This window comes from Eschscholzia californica, unplaced genomic scaffold, assembly GCF_041429995.1.
Source record: "Eschscholzia californica isolate CP2 unplaced genomic scaffold, dmEscCali1.0.p SCAF_3, whole genome shotgun sequence".
Classification (NCBI taxonomy): domain Eukaryota; kingdom Viridiplantae; phylum Streptophyta; class Magnoliopsida; order Ranunculales; family Papaveraceae; genus Eschscholzia; species Eschscholzia californica.
In genome coordinates this window covers 31,595,163-31,614,319 of record NW_028238420.1, presented here as the reverse complement: position 1 = coordinate 31,614,319, position 19,157 = coordinate 31,595,163, and the positions used below count along the sequence as shown (strand labels likewise).

At 37.9% G+C, this 19,157-nt stretch overlaps 2 protein-coding genes across 2 annotated transcripts; one reads left to right on the top strand and one right to left on the bottom strand.

Annotated features, from left to right (window-relative positions):
* Nucleotides 1-5,257: 5,257 nt before the first annotated feature.
* On the top strand, nt 5,258-7,104 carry LOC147549530 (uncharacterized). Its single transcript, XM_086670583.1, has 2 exons — nt 5,258-5,543; nt 6,363-7,104. Exons 1-2 carry the CDS (start codon nt 5,258-5,260, stop codon nt 6,737-6,739), a joined length of 663 nt encoding a protein of 220 aa, XP_086526709.1. The 3' UTR covers nt 6,740-7,104.
* A 1,482-nt stretch (nt 7,105-8,586) lies between these two features.
* LOC147549529 (S-type anion channel SLAH1-like) lies at nt 8,587-11,100 on the bottom strand. The gene is made up of 2 exons (XM_086667493.1): nt 10,136-11,100; nt 8,587-9,149 (listed from the first exon to the last, which is right to left on the bottom strand). Exons 1-2 carry the CDS (start codon nt 11,051-11,053, stop codon nt 8,916-8,918), a joined length of 1,152 nt encoding a protein of 383 aa, XP_086523619.1. The 5' UTR covers nt 11,054-11,100; the 3' UTR covers nt 8,587-8,915.
* Nucleotides 11,101-19,157: the final 8,057 nt, after the last annotated feature.

Below are 19,157 nucleotides of genomic sequence, written 5' to 3'. Positions count from 1 at the left end.
AATATTCTTTGCTAAGGGACAATGTAAGAGTGCGTGCTCTATAGATTCAATCTCATTACAATTTGGGCAAATTAGGTTATTATTGATAAATTTTCCGATTCTCTTCCTAACTGGGAGGGCTTTAGTACAGATCTTCCATATAAAGATTTGAATTCTAGGAACATTAGGGAGATTCCAGATAAACTTCCAATTTGGATTAAAAGTTGTAGGGGAATTCATACTAGTGCAAAGGGATTATACATAGATTTAACTGTGAATTTACCCGATTTTGTTAGTTTCCACATCCGCTGGTCTTCTCCTACCGTACAAATAGGGATAGATTTGATTAGGTTTTTTGTCTGGTGATCAAATATATTATTAAGGGTCTCGTCATCCCATCTGTTATTATTAATTAACTGTGCCACCTTCGTTATATGAATCTCACTATTTGTATTTTGCGGAAGTTTATTTTCTGGGATCCAGTTATCTAACCAAATATTAATCTGATTACCATTATGGACCTCCCAAGTCGTTAACTCTTCAATCTGATATAGGTGTTTACTAATAGTCTTCCAAAGCCAAGAGTGATGGGATTTTACTGGGCCTGGGGACTCTGTACGAGGAAAATACTTAGCTTTCAGAAACCGAGCCCACATAGCATTAGGTTCCGCCTTAAGCCTCCAGGCTAATTTACTGAGCATAGCGGAGTTGTCTAGCTCAGTACGATGAATACCCAAACCTCCTAAGGCTTTAGGAAGGCAAATGGACGACCACGATTTCGTACAGATGCCTCTAGACTTACCCCACCAGAACGACTTTTGAATAGTCGTAATGCTTTTGCTGATGCCTTTAGGAATGGTAAAGCATTGCATTTGGTATCGGGGTACGGCGGCTGATATTGTTGATATAACAATAGTGCGCCCATTCATTTCCCTAGTTATTTTCATAATTTCCAACTAGTTGCAAGAGGTTTGCACAGTTCTGGTTTGCAAGGCCGCGACTTTGGGGAATAAAAAAAATTCTCCAGGGAATAAAAATTTAGTAAATAAATATTGACTCATGGACATATTTTTCTTTTAGTCCAACAATTGGGTTGATCGAACATTACCCCTTAATCTTCATCTTCCCTCTCTATCTCTCTCTCTCACTGTCTCTCTTATTGTCTTATTCTTTCCCTCTTATTCTCTTAGTCTCTCATCTCGACTCCTCATTGTTTATCTCTCTATTGCTCTCTCATTATCTATGTCTCTCGATCTCTCACTATTTTTCTCTTAATCTCTCACTGTTTCTCAATCAATCTCTCATGTTTCTCTCTTTCTTTCTCTCTCTCTCGCACAGACACTGTTCCAACAAAGGGAATTGTTCACTTCGTCGGAATTTGACATCGAAGAGGGTTTCTGGTGAGATCTTCCTCGATGAGTTCGTGACCACGAAACATTTCGTGTCTACAAAACGTTTTATGACAATGACATTTCGTGTCTACAAAACGTTTTGTGACGATGACATTTCCTGGCTACAAAACGTTTCGTGGCCACAAAACATTTTGTGCCCATGATCATTTCGTGGCCACAAAACGTTTCGTGGCTACGAACTCTGTTATTTCCACACTGACCGAGATAGAGAGAGAGAGACTGCGAGAAAGATAAAGAAATGTATACACCAAGATAAATAACGGGAGTGATCTACAACGAAAGAGAGTGGGAGATCTAGAGTGTGAACGACATAGATATAGTCATTGAGAGAGAGAGAGAGAGAGAGAGAGAGAGAGAGAGAGAGATAGGGTAACAGTGAGTTAAAGAGGAGAAGAAAGGAAAGAGAGAAAAGACAATGGTGGTGGTGTAAACTTGTGGTGGTGAAGGGGATAAAGAAGATGAAGATTAGGGGGCAATGTTAGATCAAATGAATTTTTGAACTAAAATAAAATATTCCCCCGAGAATGTACAAAAAAACATGAATTCCCTAGAGAATTTATTTCCCGGAGATTATTCTTTATTCCCCAAAGCCGCGTCCTTGCAAAAGGATTACAACTGCTTACGAAAGGGTAGTAAAAATTTGAGAAAGGACTGCAAAAATATTGAGTTTTTAACCAAACAAATATAAATATTTAAGGGTTTTAGCTAAACAAAAGCAAATGTTGAGTTTTTAACGAAACAAAATATAATTGTCTTTTTAAATTAAAAATCTTTAAATTAGATATGGTCGGTGTTTCGGAGAAATAAAAAAAAATTTCGGGGAAGAAAATTTTGGGTGGAAACAATTTCTTTTTTGTTCCTCCAAACACTACCCACTTTTAAAGCTTTTTATTTTCTTCTTCCTCTATCTTCCCTCCCACCACAATCAATTCCGGCAAGCATTAACTCCGACGACACCACCAAAATTCTGGCGACATCACCATTCACTCCTCTCTTTTTCTCTCTCTTCTCTTCTCTCTCTTCTCTTCTCTTCTCTCTCTTTTCCTCTCTCTTTCTTCCCTCTTTTTCACTCTCTTTCTACTCTTCTATAGTTCCGGCGAAGGGGAGACCCCTTCGCCGGAACCCTCATCTGGTTTTACCAGACAAAGCGCCGTCTTATGAAGGAATCCATCCTTTGTCTGGTTTGCCAGACGAAGGGTTCCGCGAAGGGACCATTCCCTTCGCCAGAACTTACAGAGGAGAGAGGGAGAGGCTATGATGAGAGAGACAGAGAAGAGGGAGAGAAGAGAGAAGAGAGAGAAGAGAAGAGAGAAAGAGAGTGAGAGAGAAAAGAGAAAGAGAAGATGATGAAGTCGCCGACCGCCGACTTTCTGTCGGTGACTTGTAGGGCGCGCCTGGTTTGAGTGTTTTTGGTTTACCACCTTTTTTCCCGGAAACTTTTCTTGTTTTCTCAAAACAACGACCATTAGTTATTGCGACCAATTTCCTGTGTAGAAAATGACAGGTTCATGGAGAGGGGCCGCGGGCCTGAAATCTTGAGTGCTGAGTCCGTGTTAAGCCCAACTAAGGACTGCTCTGAGGGTTTTATCTAGAGGGAATGAGCGTTGGGCCCAAAACTGGGCCCAAAATATAAACCCAGTCCATGACCAGGTTTATATGTAAACCCAGTCCAAAGTGTCAGCCACCCACGAGAAATTACCGTGACCCCCTTGATTTTCCATCAAATTTACGAAAACTGCCATCCAGAAATTTACGGAATTGCTACTCTGAAAAATCACGGGATTCTCCACTCCGCATTTTACTTTCTCTCTCTATTGTTTTACTTTCTCTCCCTAATTCTCTTTCCAGATTTATTTCTCTTTATTTATTTAACCAAATCCTAATTTCTCTCCTAATTTAACCAATTTCTAACTAATTTAGGTTTTCTCTCTCTCTAATTCCTATTCTCTCTCCAATCTCAACAAATTCCTCTCTTTTCAAAATTTTCTCTTCAATCTAAACAAATATTTACAGATTGGTTCAAAATTCTTTTTTTTTTTTTTCTAGATTTGTTTCTTATCTCAAATTTCGAATTTTTCAAGATTGGTTCAAATTTCGAATTTTTCTCTCTAACTTTCCAGATTTATTAATTTAACCAATTCCTAATTTCTCTCAAATTTTAACCAATTTCTAACTAATTTCGAATTTATTTCTAACTAATTTTTCTCAATTTTTTTCCAGATTGGTTCTTGTTTACGGAAATTGTTTAATTTACTGGGAATTTCTTGTGTACTAGACAGTTTTGTGTTGGGAAATTTTCTGGTTTACCAGAAACTGTTTAATTTACTGGGGATTTCTTGTGTACTAGACACTTTAGTGTTGGGAAATTTTCTGGTTTACCGGAAACTGTTTAATTTACTGGGGATTTCTTGTGTACTAGACACTTTTGTGTTGGGAAATTTTTTGGTTTACCGGAAACTGTTTAATTTACGGAAAATTTTCTTGTGTACTAGACACTTTTGTATTGGAAAGTTTCTTGTTTACCGAGAACTGTTTTATTTACTGAGAATTTTCTTGTATACTAGACACTTTTGTACTCGAAATTGACTTGTTCACCGGGAATTGTTTTATTTACTAGGAATTTTGTTGGGTTATGTAATAGACACCGAAATTCTCTCTAGATTTTTCCTATTTTCCCTCTCTCTAAATTTTATTCCTTTTTCACATTTTCTCTCCAGATTTTTCTCTTCCCATATTTCTTATTTTTATTCTTTTCATTTCTGTTTAAACATGTTTTCTCTCTCCAATCTTACTACTTTTCTTTTCTCAAAAAGATAGAGATGATGGCAAGAATATAATCGATTTCGAAATATTTATATATAGATAGAAAATTTACCTATCTTCTTCTTCTTCTGTTTCTCTAAAAAATTTAGAGAGAGAAAGAAAAAAAAAAAATTCCAGATTTCAAAAATCTTTCCAAAATCTGGGCGGCTTAATTACTTTAGATGGAATCTTTCAAAAATCTGGGCGGGGGTTTTAATTTTCGCCAAAACTTAATCCCAAATTTTCAAAATTTGAACGAAATAAGAAAGAATCAGCGTTTTTGAGAAGGTTTTAGAGAGAGAAACAAAAAAAAAAACAGAGTATTTATCGGGATTTAGATATATTTAGAGAGAAAGATGTTGTTTTGCGATAATCTAGAGAGAGAAAGAGTCAGTTAAGAGAAGTTTAGAGATATTTAGGTGAGATTTTGCGGGATTTAGAGAGATGGAATGAGTGTTTAACGTCAAAATCACGGAGGGGTAAAAGAGGAATAAAAAAAAAAGAACAGAAAATTGTGAGCTGGCCTGACATTTTGGACTGGAAATGTATATTTGGCCGTTTTTGGTCCTCACGCTGGTTTCGCCCCCTTTTTTTTTTTGGACCTAACGCTTATTTTTTGTTTTATCTATTCTGTAGGCCCAACTTAAGAGGACATTCTTTGTTACACGTGGCACGAGTAAAAATGGAGGAGTAGGATATGCAATTTAACATTGGAAGTACAGGATCTGGATTTTCTTAATTAGTTTCAGAAGTCTTTGAAGAAAAGTCGGTAGAAAAGTGCAACCATACATACTAGTATACTACCCCACCAGTAATGGAAACCCACTCTCTCTCTCTCTCTCTCTCTCTCTAAACTTTTCCTACTTCTCTCAACTATCATCTTCTTTGTTTCCTACGCAACTCCACTGACTACCATAATTACACTCACTACTTTCCTAACTAACCCCACTTCTTCTCTCATTCAATATCACTAATTCATTCCCTCTCTCTCTGTCTCTTTTCATCATCCTTATACCCTCTCTGTTTTTATTCAATTTTGAGATTTTTTGATTTAGTGGGTAAAGATGATTCAAATTCTATTTACCATAATAGTTGCAGAAATGGGTTTGGTTATGATCTTGTTATTTAAAACACCTTTCAGAAAAATCTTAATTATGGGGTTGGATAGGGTTAAACGAGGTCGTCGAGGTCCCATGATTGTAAAAACAGTTGCAGGGACTGTGTTTTTTGTATTAATGGCGAGTTTGTATAGTATGCAGGAGATCCGAAAGCGTTTAATTCATGCCACTGTGGTTAATCCAACCGATCAGGTTCTTTTGGGAAAGCTTCTTCTTCAAACATCTCTAATGGGTAACTTAAATTTTGAGTTCTTACCCAATCTATTATTGAACTATTTGAGATTCAAATCTATAGAAGTTTAGTTCAATGTTGAACTTTGAGTTGGATTTTTGTTGTTGTTGTGTTCCTGGTTACTAGATCACCCTTCTCCCATGTGGGACTATTCTCGCCCCTCTTGGGTGACGTGAAGCAATGCGGCTTTTAAACCTATGAATTGGGGAGCTAGCTCTGATACCATGTTAAAGTTGTGGCCGTCCAACTCGAAACCAATTGGCAATGAGTGGAGATGACCTACACATTATATTCTAGGTTACTATGCCACCTTTCTTCAATGTAGGGACTATTCTCACACTTGTTCACGATATTGTCTGAAAACGTGTTTGATTTAATCTCCGCAAATCAATTTTGATGTAATTTATATCATATTAAGGACTAGCGTGATCCGAAGTTTGGTTGAATCTGTTAGTAGTTTCAAGAATTTGGTCTATATTAGTGTCTGCTTTGCTAGACTGCAGAGATGATACTTGCTTGGAGTTTGAGTAGTCTAGTTTAGATAGACATCTAATTGATGCTTATGGTTGTAGTAGATGAATACAATCCCTCCTTCTGAACCCGAAGAAACTGTTTTGTACATATTAGCTTCTTTCTGTAAGAGTCCATCCTGTTTGTAACACGGATTCTTTGTGGTAACGAAGAGAACAAGGATGCAAATGTATATTGAGTGGAAAACCTCTCGGAAGTAAAATAGGATGATCGCGTTCAAAAGTATAAAATAGGATTTAAGTTTCTAAAATGTTTTTCTTATCACTTTCTGGGTTTAATTGGTTTCAGGATTCTCCCTTTTCCTGGCTTGGATGATAGACCGACTACACCATTACATAAGAGAGCTTTGTTTGTTAAGAAAAGGTATGGAAACAGTAAAGAAACAGCATCGATGTTTCGAGGATGAAAACATATTGGGAGGAGGCATGGTGAAACTGTTGGAGAAAGAAATCACTGACTTGAAGAGAAAAATTAGGCAGCTCGAGACAGATTACGAGGCAAAGGTACACGAGTTTAAAGGTGCAGAAGCAAATGCAGTAGCTTTGTGGAAGCAAACAGAAGGCTTCCTTCTTGAGTATGATAGATTACAAGAGGAAAACCAGAACCTTCGAAGCCAACTAATATCAATCGATCGGAAATTGTCACGTTCAAATAGCAAAAAATGATTATAATCCACATACCACTAACCTTTGAACTACATATAATTCATTCTCTTGTGATCATTTTTTTGTATATTTTGATAGATATAGGGGGTGGAAAAATGCTTCGAGTTGGATGTGAGCCTTGTGACCCAGCCAATTCTACGAAGAGCCTTATATGGCCTCACTTTCCGACCAACTATTTATTTTAATTGAAGTAAACCTCTGCTCCAGCTTTGCCGACGAGTTTACAACAAAAAATTTAGTGGCTGATGTATGACAAAACTGTTTATAAGAAGGGATTGGATATTTGCTTTGTAATCTGTTTTAGGGTTTCTATTTGTGAAGTTATGCAATTTTCTAAGAGTTTTTGTGAGAATGAAAATTATTGATAACATGGATTCTTAAGGTATAAGAGAGAGAGTCTAATACAGGATTCTTTGCATCATTCTAGCGAAACGAAAAGAAGAGAAGAAGGTGTCGCCTTGCTTGTATGATATTGCACACTTATTGAGTTTCTATGAGCTTCCAACCTATAACCAATTAGTCCTCAGTAGTTGTTGTGCCTACTGTTTTTAACTTCCAAATACGAATCGTATTTTAAATAATAAAATAAGAAAATGGGTAGAGAACAGAAAATAGTTTGATTAGAACCGAGGCGAGGGATCTCTTTCCTTAAGACAATAATTCGCTATGTTTAATGTACCAACAGTATAGGCGATTTGTCTCCCAGGATACAACATATTACCTTTTCGGATCGGAGGTACTTGGATCTGAAAATCTTTCGAACGTCAGTAAGTATTGAAAATTCTTGAATGCCTTAAACTCTCTTAATTCGAAGTGAATCTTGAAGTCTGATTTCATGACTTATTTGTAGGTGAGAGGTGACTATTAGCAAACAATCACAACCCTCTTGAGGAGAGGAAGTACTAATCCACTGGTTTAATATGGTCCGTCGGATCTAGATTTAATCTTGTCCGTCGGATTGCCTTTGGTATAAACATAAAATCAAAGGCTTCTATGCTCCTAGCGAAGTGCGGGCGGGCGCCTCTAAAGCGCCCTAAACGCCCACGCGTGTGCACAATGCAAATCACGCAAAGCGTTGGACCTTTATTTCATTCATATTATAGTAGGAGAGAGCATCTTATTATAAACCCTTCATCTTCCTTTAACTTACCCGATATGGGACTTTCCTTAAATATTTCACATCTTTCCATATTTAAACCTAAACTTGTAAAAACTAGTATCTTATTCATACGGAATCGGTTTTGAGCAAACCAAAGCCTGGAATTCAAGCCTTCGATGAGACAAACGCAATGGTTCATTATTTGAGTTGTTTCATAATGGAAAACTTATAAAAAAGGCAAAAAACGCTCCTGCTTGAGTTTCGATTCCAACAGGCCCATCCTTAGTTTCCTCTAGTTTCACAGTTGTCGGATAAAAGACTGAACGATCTAAGTTTCTGTAGTGAGACACTTCTTCGTACCTTATGGCTTCCATATAATACAAAGCTGATACATGTAACGCCACCTTTTTACTGCTTAAGTAACAGTCTCATAAAAAACAAGGGGCAATTTTTTCATTTCACAGGTGTGCATTACGGTTTTGCCTCTTGTCTTTGCAGGGGCGGCCCAAGTTGATTTGAGGCCCAAAGCCAATTTAAAAATGGGGGCCCTTTTAGGTACATAAGGAAAAGTACAAAACAAAAAATTTCATCTTGCTTGAAGGCGTTTTCAATCCTCTACCTATCACCACAGAAACTTTGTTCCAACCAACTGAGCTAAGGTTGTTTTTTTATCCAAAGTCTAGTTGTAATTTTATCTACTTGAGTTGGACAAGCCTGTTGAACGGGCATCTAAATGATAATTTGGGCAGTGCAGAAGTAATTCCCCATTTAATAATAATTTAGTACAACTTTTGGCATTGGATATGATAAATTTATAGTTGGCCGTATGAAATAGAAATAATCGGCATTGCCGTACAAGCTAATTAGAGAAAAAAGAGTGATTTTAGTGGGGTGTGACTAATCACTTCACGTCGAATTTCATAAAAATGATGCTCTATCGACTCCCACTTCAATTTCGTACTTGACCACTTTCACATTCAAGTGAGTGGATTGTGAATATAGATTTGTTTCACTAAACCCTAAATCCAAATAATCAACACATAAGTAACTTGTAAATCATCGACTCCATGATATTGATCAGGGTAGTGATAGGAGTATATTAATGTTGAGTAAAGTGAAAACAAGCAATCCTAGAGATATGGCTACTGATATTGAAGATAAAACCAGCATTAATCCATTACTAACACCATTCTTCATTTCTCCTGCATACTTTGTTGATGCAAGAGCTAACACTGTCAAAGGAAATGAATATGCCCACCAAGCCACATTGAACCTTCTCATTGATTTCTTGAACATGTTTGGCCTTGTTACCTGCAATTTTATATCATCCATTGTTAAATATTAATTTAGTTTCGTAAATCCTTGGCATCTGCCACACGAAATATATGTAAAGTAAGCATAAATTGTGCACTAATTAAAGGCGAAGACACTACTGTCTAATGCGTAAGAAAGTAGTCCAAGAAAGGCGTACATGTGTCTACATATGGACAATTGCCTAGCTCAAGTGTGTTGCGAAGTAATACGGTTGATCTATTTTTCGCTAAGTACACAATTAATTCCAATAGCGTAAGAAAGTAGTCGAAGAAAGGCATGACATGTGTCTACATATGGACAATTGCCTAGCTCAAGTGTGGTATGAAGTAATACGGTTGATTTCCTGTTTTTTTTTTGAGAAAGAGGTAATATATTGATTATCGTGCCTAGACAACACTGGAAATAGATCTATCTCTTTAGAATTAATTGTGTACTTGGCAAAAAACAGATCTATCTCTTTAGAACAATCAATTGATCTCTCCTTAGCAGTAGACAACCTCCTGTAAGCAAAGGAACTTATGACTGGGACAAACATCCAACCCAAAGTTCACTAAACAAAATCAACGGTCCTCATTTCTGGTCAACTCTTTTTCTTATTTCTTGATGGATTTTTTCACTCTCTTGATAGACGACTGATTCCTACTTAGGTTTGGAGAGGTGTACTTTTGTAGTCTCTTCTATCAATTTCTTATTATAAAGACATTGAGGTTGAAGATCTTGTGTTCGTTTGTAGACTCCTTCGTGTGCGCAAATCATTTTACTATAGATATTGTCAACTTAAGGGATGTTTGCGTTACTATAGACATTTACTACATAATCTTTACCGGCCAACAACTTTAACAGTTCGGATAAACTTCTACAACAGTTTAACAAAATAAAATGACGTAGCATTTACTACGATAATCCGGCTAATATTGTTGATAGAACGATTCAAAACCTTCAAAAAAAGATAGATTTGAAGATTAAGGATGATTAATATTTACCAGTGATGCAAAGAGGAAGAGAGAGAGAAAGAACAGCATCTTCGAGGAAATATCAAAAGATCCACATATCGAGCTCCAAGCCAAGCTAGCCATGCTAGGCGCAGCGAAGAACAAAAAGAAGACAGGGTTTAAGTTTTGAGGTAATCGTTCGTTACCCGATAATCTTTGATATAATGTAACAAATAGAACAAGATAATGAGACATCCCTAATGAGAACATACAAATTGCACTCTCTTTCCAACCCATCTCAGCTGCAACTTGAGCTCCAATTAAGTTTCCTATAACTGATAATTGACTAGTTGGATTTGCCACCATTGATAAAAACCTTTTTCCTTTTGTAAACCATTGCCCATAAATCTTAACATCAAGAACTATAATAGGTACTACAAAAAAAACCCAAAGGAGTGGATAGTAAATAGATTTTTGACCTAAAAAAGGTGAAGATTGAAGCAAGAAAAGCCAAGAAATCCAAGGAACAAACAAGTAGTTGACTCCTATATGGTGCAAGAACTCATCTTTCACCATTTTGAAGTGATGATAACATCTTAAGGCGTAAACAATTGAGATTAATAGAAGTGTTAAGAAAGCTAGAGACCAAACAAGAAGGAAAGATATACGAGGAAACACATGAAATAACCTATGAAACGTCGTCTCTATATTATGATTAATTATTTGATCAACAAATATTTTCCATAACAAAGATTGACTACAAAGAGAAAGACTTATTCTGAAATAACCAGCATGAATTTTAGTTAAGATGGATGAGGAAGAACAAGAAGAAGAGTAAGTATTTTCTTTAGTGTAAATGGGGGAGGTTTTGAATTGAGGTGGTGTTTGATTGGTGATTGTTGTTGTTAAGGTGGAAGCAGAATCTATTACAACCTCAAGTTGGACTTGGGATTGCTTATCAACATCCATTTTTATGTAAGATAGTAGCTAAATGCCAATGAATGTTGTTTATTTACATTTTTATGATTAGTTAAGAAGGGTTTATATAGATTTTTTTAATTAGTTAAGAAAGATAAGGTTGATTATAATATAAATACATAATCCTAATTAGTACACAACCCCTTCTCCACCTCCTAAGTATGTTAATAAGCTCCATTCACTTTCACCTCTATATTAAGGGTTATTACATCAATTTCATGATATGGTACAGATACATCAAAGTATACCTATATTTTTTTTTGTTGAGAGCGAAGTATACCTATATAGTACTATGCAAACTAACCGTGTACTATGATAAAAATAGTCTCACATCGCTCACAAAAGTGTCCGGAGCTTGGACTAAAAGTGTTCAATTGGTTGACTAGATCAAACTAGACCCGTTTTTTTTTTTTTTTAATTCGGAAGTGAAAAAAGCTCAGTCGGACTAGGTAGGTTCTTATTTAGAACTAGTTCTGACCCAAACTTAGAACCACAACAATATTTGCCATTTTTTTAAGGGAAACTTTATGGGCAATGCCCAAACTTGTTAAAAGAATGGCAATGTATTTCCACCTATGATCACTTAGTCAAAAGAAGTTGACCAAGTATAGTTAGAGGCAATGCCCAATTTGAGGGTGTCTATCACCCATCTCTTTTTCTCTTCTTCTCCATCCGGCAAACAGTCGCCGGCCGGAGATTAGTTCCTTCTTCTTCTTCTCTCTCTTTCCTTCTTCTTCCTTCTTTCTTTTTCATCTTCTCTACTTCTCGCTCTGCTCTCTATAACATCTCCTGCGAAGGGTTACCCCTTCGACGGAGATGTTACAGAGAGAAGAAAAAGAAAGAAGGAAGAAGAAGGAAAAGAAAAAAACATTAAAGTCGCCGGTCGGAGATCACCGGTCGACGACTGTTTTCCTTCGCCGGAGATGGAAGAAAATGGAAGGAGAAAGAAGAAGAAAGTTTTTTTACGGTCGCCAGTACGCAACAACCTAGCGTCGTCAATTATGTCATTAGGCAAATGTTAGTTGAGGCATTGCCTTCTTTACATACATTGCTTTTTACCATTTCAGAAGTTGCCTTTAGCAAGCTTTATTGGGTTTTGTATGTATCGAATACTCTAACAAATGTTGTAAGCGGAGTCTGAAACATCTAATGTTTAACAATAGTTAACCATGATCATATGCAAGACCTAATAAGAACTAGAATCGGGAAAAACTAACCTTAAACGCAATTTTTCCCTCGAACCTTTCCAATCGCGTGTGAAGATCAAGAGCTCCAATTTTCGCTCCTCTACTTGAGACACCGAGTAGGTTAACTTGACCTCCCTTCCTTAATATCTGCTAGAAGTTAATGGAAGGTTGAGAAGAACCTTTCTTCTTGACTAGATAGAAAGAATGAGAGCATTTTTTCGAAAACTCTCTTTCTCCAATAGTTGTCTGAAGAGAGTGATTTTCTTCTGAGAAAATTCCACACCTTCTCTGAACCCTGACTGGTCCTTATATAGGGAATTCAAGTAAGAGTTTCACCCAAACAAGGATTCCTAAAGACCCTCAGAGAAGATAATTATCCCTAATTTCCTTTAACACCCTTTTAACGGAAATTAGGGTTTCCCCTTGTGTGGACGTCCAAACCAGCCCCTTATGGGCTTGGCTTGGCCGGCCCACTTATGTTGGTCGGCCATCTTATGGCCGATCCTCATGAGCCTTCTTCGGGGCTTCTTTTTTAAGCCCGGTTCACTCCATCTTTTTTTCGAATCTTCATTCGAACCTTTTTGGCTTATTTAGTTGGATCCAAACCATCTTTAGCCTAGATCTCACTGATCAAATCTCTTTGATCAAGCTACCCCTCTTATGTGTAACCCGTTGTAGGATTCGGTCTACGTTAGTCGCGAGTAACCGAAGTAATCCGATGATCGTAAACGATTTCTAGCAAAGCATTGCGTCCCCTAATTGGACCGGACTGAATGATTTTCATGATTAGTTCATCATTATTCTAGCTGACAGATTGATCGCATTGTTACCTTGGTCGAAGGACACTCCTTCAGAAGGACATCTCCTTCAGACCGAATGGATATATCCTTCAGTCTCCCACTTGTCCTTAGAACAAATGTAATGCTTGATTCCCATGTATCTTCGCATCTCATCTGATACGTCATACCTTTCAGACTTTCTTGAGTAGGATAACAACTGACTGAGCGAATGATTAACTTTTAATCCATTCGAGTGTGGCCACACATTTTCAGCTGCTTCTCCTCAAGTGGCCCGGAGATACTAATCCTAACCTAGTTAGAAGGACATAATCCAGTCTTGTGCTCCCACTTAACTTCATGTCTATCATGTCATTTCCGGTAATCCGCTTTTATAACCTCTTTTTACGGCACAACGTTTGGCGGTACCAAAGTTTGACATTCCTTACATAAGATGAGTGGAGCATTCATGTTTAAGGAATCTTCTCAATCTTGCCTAAGAGAGTTCATGATGTATTTCATTACTCATTGAAGAACTCTCATGTTGGGTTATCCAGTGTATATTCCCAATTATACACCCATATAATTGACTAAAATTCCCAATCCTTATAGCCTATGAAACTGCGATATCGATCAATCTTACTGGCTAGTCTTCTTGAGTCGTAGTTGTCCATTTCAACGACCTGGACGAGGGACATTTATGAGGAATCTATTCTAAGTACACTTAGTAGGGTTTCGTTTACCAGATCACGTATCTGATAAGCCTACTTAGAATGCTTCATCATATTTAGATTGTCGTTTAAATACTAAACCATGATTTAATCGACGAAATAACTAATTTATTTCTTTTATTGAATGTAGGTAATTAATTACATAAAACTCTATTATTATAAACTAAAGCCATTCTGCGATGCACTTTATACCAATGCCCCTCATGTGACTCTCGTTTTTGGGCTGAGGTAGTGGTTTAGTTAACGGATTTGCTACGTATTGATCTGTATGAACTTTGCAAATGACCACATCTTTGCGCTCTGTGATCTCCCTTATCACGTGGTACTTACTTTGGATGTGTTTGGATTTTTGGTGTGCTCTTGGTTCCTTAGCTTGGGTAATAGCTCCATTGTTGTCACAATATAAAGCTATCCCATTTTGAATGCTAGGAACGACACCCAGTTCCATGATGAATTTCTTTATCTAAACTCCTTCCTTGGCTGCTTCTGAAGCGGGTAAGTATTTTTCTTCTGTGGTAGATTCTGTTACAGTGCTCTGTTTTGAGCTCTTCCAGCTCACTACTCCTCCGTTTAGACAATAGACATAACCCGACTGTGATCGGAAATCATCTCTGTCTGTTTAGAAGCTCGCATCCACATGGCCTTCCACGGTTAGTTCTTCCTTTCCGCCATCCACCAGGAAGTGATCCTTTGTTCTTCTCAAGTACTTTAGGATATTCTTAGCTGCGATCTAGTGTGCTTCACCTAGATTAGATTGGTAACGACTAAACATGATCAAAGCATATGAGACGTCTGGGCGAGTGCAGATCATGGCGTACATGATAGATCCTATAGTCGAGGCATAAGGCACCTTAGTCATGTATGCTTGCTCATCTAGGTCTTTGCAACTTTGAGTCTTGTTAAGCACCGTACCATGTGTCATTGGTAGAAATCCTCTCATAGAGTCTTTTATTTGGAAACTTCCAAGGATCTTATCTATATAAGTTTCTTGACTGAGTCCAATCATCCTTTTTGATCTATCTCAATAGATCTTGATGCCCAAAATATACTCTGCATCTCCAAGGTCTTTCATTAAGAAACACTTCCGTAGCCATTTCTTTCCGGATTCTAGCACTGGAATGTTGTTTCCAATGAGTAGTATGTCATCTACATACAGGACCAAGAAAACTAGGTCGCTCCCACTAACCTTCTTGTATACAGAAGAATCCTCCTCGTTCTTCAGAAAACCAAACTCTTTGATTCTATCGTCTAACCGAAGATTCCAGCTCTTGCTTGCCTGCTTCAATCCATAAATGGATCTTTGAAGCTTGCAAACCTTACCAGCATATCTAGTGTCTACAAACCCTTCAGGTTGTGTCATGTACACATCCTCTTCCGAATTTCCATTTAAGAAGGCGGTTTTGACATCCATTTGCCAAATCTCATAATCATAATGAGCGGCTATTGTTAGAATAATCCTGATGGATTTAAGCATCGCACATAGGAAAATGTTTCATCATAGTCTATACCATGAACCTGTTTGTAACCTTTTTCCACGAGTCTAGCTTTGAAACGCTAACGCTTCCATCCTTGTCTATTTTCATCTTGAAAATTCATTTGCATCCTATGGTGGGTGTTACTCCATCGGGAAAATCGACCAAGTTTCAGACTTGATTCTCAGACATGGATTGCATTTCGGATTGCATGGGTCCTAGCCATTTTTCGGAGTTTGGGCTCGTCATAGCTTCTTTGTAGGTGTTAGGTTCATCGTCTTCAGCTATCAGCAAGTTCGTTCTTTGAGATAATTCAATTAGCCTTTGTGACCTACGCGGGGCTTGAATAACAGGTGGGACACTCTCAACTTCTTGAGGGTTCTCATGCGAATCTAATTCGCTTTGCGCGGGAGGCTCTGTGAGATCCATCGTCTCTTCCTCTCCTTCCCTTTCTATTGGCTCAGAATAGTTGGGAATCGCGACTAATCACATTGGTACAACATTGTCAGTTTGCTGCTCATATCGAATTTCTTCGATTTCTATATTTCTCCCACTTGCCTTCTTGGAAAGAAATTCCTTTTCAAGGAAGACACCATCACGAGCAACAAACACTTTGTTCTCTAATGGGTTGTAGAAGTAATAACTTTGTCTCTTTTGGATACCCCACAAAAAGACATTTGTCTGATTTGGGTGCTAGTTTATCTCCTTGTAAACGTTTTACGTAAACATCGCAACCCCAGACCTTAAGAAAAGACAACTTTGGAACCTTTCCAAACCATAACTCATATGGTGTCTTTTCCACAACTTTAGACGGAGCTCGGTTTAGTGTGAAAGCAGCCGTTCCGAGAGCATATCCCCAGAAAGTGGTTGGAATACCGACTAAGTTCATCGTCGATCGGACCATGTTTGCAAGGTTCGATTTCTCCTTTCGGAACCGTTCATCTGAGGTGTTCCTGGTGGAGTGAGTTGGGATACTATTCCACAACTCCTAAGATGATCCTCAAACTCTTGACTCAAATAATCACCACATCGATCCGATCGAATGACTTTTATTTTCTTGCCAAGTTGATTCTCTACTTCATTTTGAAATTGTTTGAACAATTCAAACGATTCTGACTTATGCTTCATTAGATATATGTAACCATGTCTTGTGAAGTCATCAGTAAACGTGATAAAGTACCCAAAATTACCTCTCGCTAGTGTACTCATAGGTCCGCATACATCAGTATGTATTAGTCCTAATAGTTCACTAACTCGATCACCTTTCCCTTTGAAGGGTGAACGTGTCATTTTCCCCATTAAACATGATTCGCATGTATCGTATGATTCTAAATCACAAGAACCCAGAAGTCCATTTGCATGAAGCTTCTGCATACGTTTCATGTTAGTGTGGTTAAACGACAATGCCAGAGATACCCTTGGTTTGAACCATGAATACGAAGCCGTTTCGTATCTATGTTCAGGATTTCTTCTTCTATGTTTGTAAAATAAAGACCGTTATAGAGTTTAGCACTGGTATAGAACATCTCACCTTTGTATAGAGAACAACGTTTGTTCTTTATTACTAAATGATATCCCTCTTTGTCCAGTATGGACACAGAGATGATGTTCCTTGAATAGACGGTACATAATAGCAATTATGTAACACTAATATCAATCTAGTGTCTAAACTGAGATTATAGGTTCCTACGGCTACAGTAGCAACTATTGCCTTCTTTGCAACTCGTAGAACCATCCCACTCTTTGTCAGATACCGAATTCCCTTTAGCCCATCTAAATCTGATATTATGTGAGGTCCACACCCGGTATCAAATCCCCATAAGGGGAAATCAGCCATATCTGCCAAATTTATATCTATAACATAGGCACTTATTTTCTGGTCACTTACTGGTTTCTCTCCTACGCTTTCTTCGTTCGAAGTCTCGTGACCACTTCTCAAGTCCTTCTTCCAATCTAGAAAATTGTATAGATCCATCTCTCCCGTTGGAAAGGATGAATTTAAATCTGAACTAATACTACTTCCCATCCCTACATTATATGAAATAGAAAAAATATTTTGCTAAGTACTACATTTAATGTTCGCAAAACAGTGTTATGTCATGTTATCCAATAAAACTCGTCTCCTTTTGAATAATATGATTCCAAGATCCCATTTCTTCGAAGTTAAGCGTACTAGGACACTGCCCTCAACTTTTTCGTCCTGGGTGAGTAAACTCTCACTGATCATATTCCTATGACTCTTGGTTGATGAGTTTCACACTTGAGTGTCAAACTCATCCTTTGCCTTGAAATTCAAAACCCTTTTGCTGAATCGTTGAGAATAACCATTTAGACATGTAGAACCTCTTCATACTCTACCCATATTGTCCCGAGGTAAAAGATGGCACCCTGCGGAGGCAGACCCACCATTGATGAACAAGGGTTCAGCAGGTGTCTTAATCTTGGTAGGCTTTAACGTATTTTATCAAGTATGCGTTACTGTGAACTCTAACATAACCATTCATGACTTAATACGTATAGTTTATGTGAGTTTGCGTTAGGAATTAATTAGTTCCTAATATGACCCTAAAAGATCTATTCTTTTAGGTTACCTCTTGTTCGCATATGGTTCGTTTGGATTTCCGTCCTTGAACCTCCATTGATTACTCCCACTTGAACCATGATCCCATCGTTCAATTCATCAATGGATTCTACGACCCTATACTTTAAGTATTATTCAGGCACATACTCTCTTGTGCTTAGAAACAAGAGTCGATAACTTATCTAAAGGCAATACTATTCTACGCATCTACATATACATACAGCCAAAATATGACATTTATAATATAAAGTATGTATCCTAGATACGTTTCTAGGTTCGCTATATACCATATAGCTATTTGGGGGAATTGTGACATCTCTATGCCTAACGGGCTTCTAGGTCTATTTTTGTAAAATACGGACTAATGGCACGTTATGTTTCTTCCTTAATGATTCCTAAAATCCATTCAAGGAAAAATTCCGTTTGGACCCTCGGATGGCCCGGGTCTAAATCGGAAAATTTGTTGAAGTAGGAAGAAGAAGAGTCAAGACCTCCCACTCGGATTAAGGCTCGAGTCATACTCGAAAGACTCAAGTCAAACTTGGTCAACATGCCCTTTAACTAACCCGGGTTGCCCCGTGACAAGTCTCGGATAATGGCCTAGCACTGGTCGTTCCAAACGTGTCGGGTCCATAGGTCTGGACACGTCCTGGCCCTAGGCCAGACTCTTCCCTTAGCCTTAGACGCGTCCAGGACGCGTCTGACCGAGTCAATGTCGTGTCGGCCTAGGCCGAGATGTTTGAGACGTGGCAGACGCATCGGGACACGCTCCGTCCTGGTCTCGGCCTTAGGCTGAGACCTACTGGGATTCCAGATGCGTCTTGTATGCGTCTGGGATGTCCAAGACTTCCGTGTCTCGGACTCCCAGTTCGGTTCGGACTGGGATTACCCAGTCCGCTATTCCCGTGTCTCGGGAATAGCTTCCCGAGATGCTCGTACTGGCCAGACGCGTCTTGGCTGGTCCGGGCTGGGCAATTTCTATTTTCTAAAATAGAAACTGTCGTTCCAGTCCTTTTTCTTCTTCTCCAAAATGATTTTTGCTGCTATTTTTTATTGTTCTTCATAAAAAATAACAGTATTTGAAAAATTCTTTTCAAAATTTAATCAACTTTTCATCTCCCTTTCGAAAACTATTTTCAGAATCGAAGAATTTTAAAATTTTATGCATTGAAACCCTTTCAATTTCTATCCGATTATGTTTAAAACTAATTTAAAGTAATCGAACTTATGTCTAAATCTCTTATTCAAACATAAACATCTAATCAATCAAGTTCGAATCTAATTCGTCTAGTCAAAGTTAGTTCGTGCAACCGGCTCGTGATGCCACTGTTGGGTTTTGTATGTATCT

Excerpts from the sequence above, each read along its gene's own strand:
- LOC147549529 (XM_086667493.1), bottom strand. The coding sequence starts at position 11,053 with ATGGATGTTGATAAGCAATCCCAAGTCCAACTTGAGGTTGTAATAGAT. Across the intron at positions 9,150-10,135 it reads TCTTCCTCTTTGCATCACTG|GTAACAAGGCCAAACATGTT; the intron begins GTAAATATTAAT and ends ATAAAATTGCAG.
- LOC147549530 (XM_086670583.1), top strand. The coding sequence starts at position 5,258 with ATGATTCAAATTCTATTTACCATAATAGTTGCAGAAATGGGTTTGGTT. Across the intron at positions 5,544-6,362 it reads TCTTCAAACATCTCTAATGG|GATTCTCCCTTTTCCTGGCT; the intron begins GTAACTTAAATT and ends AATTGGTTTCAG.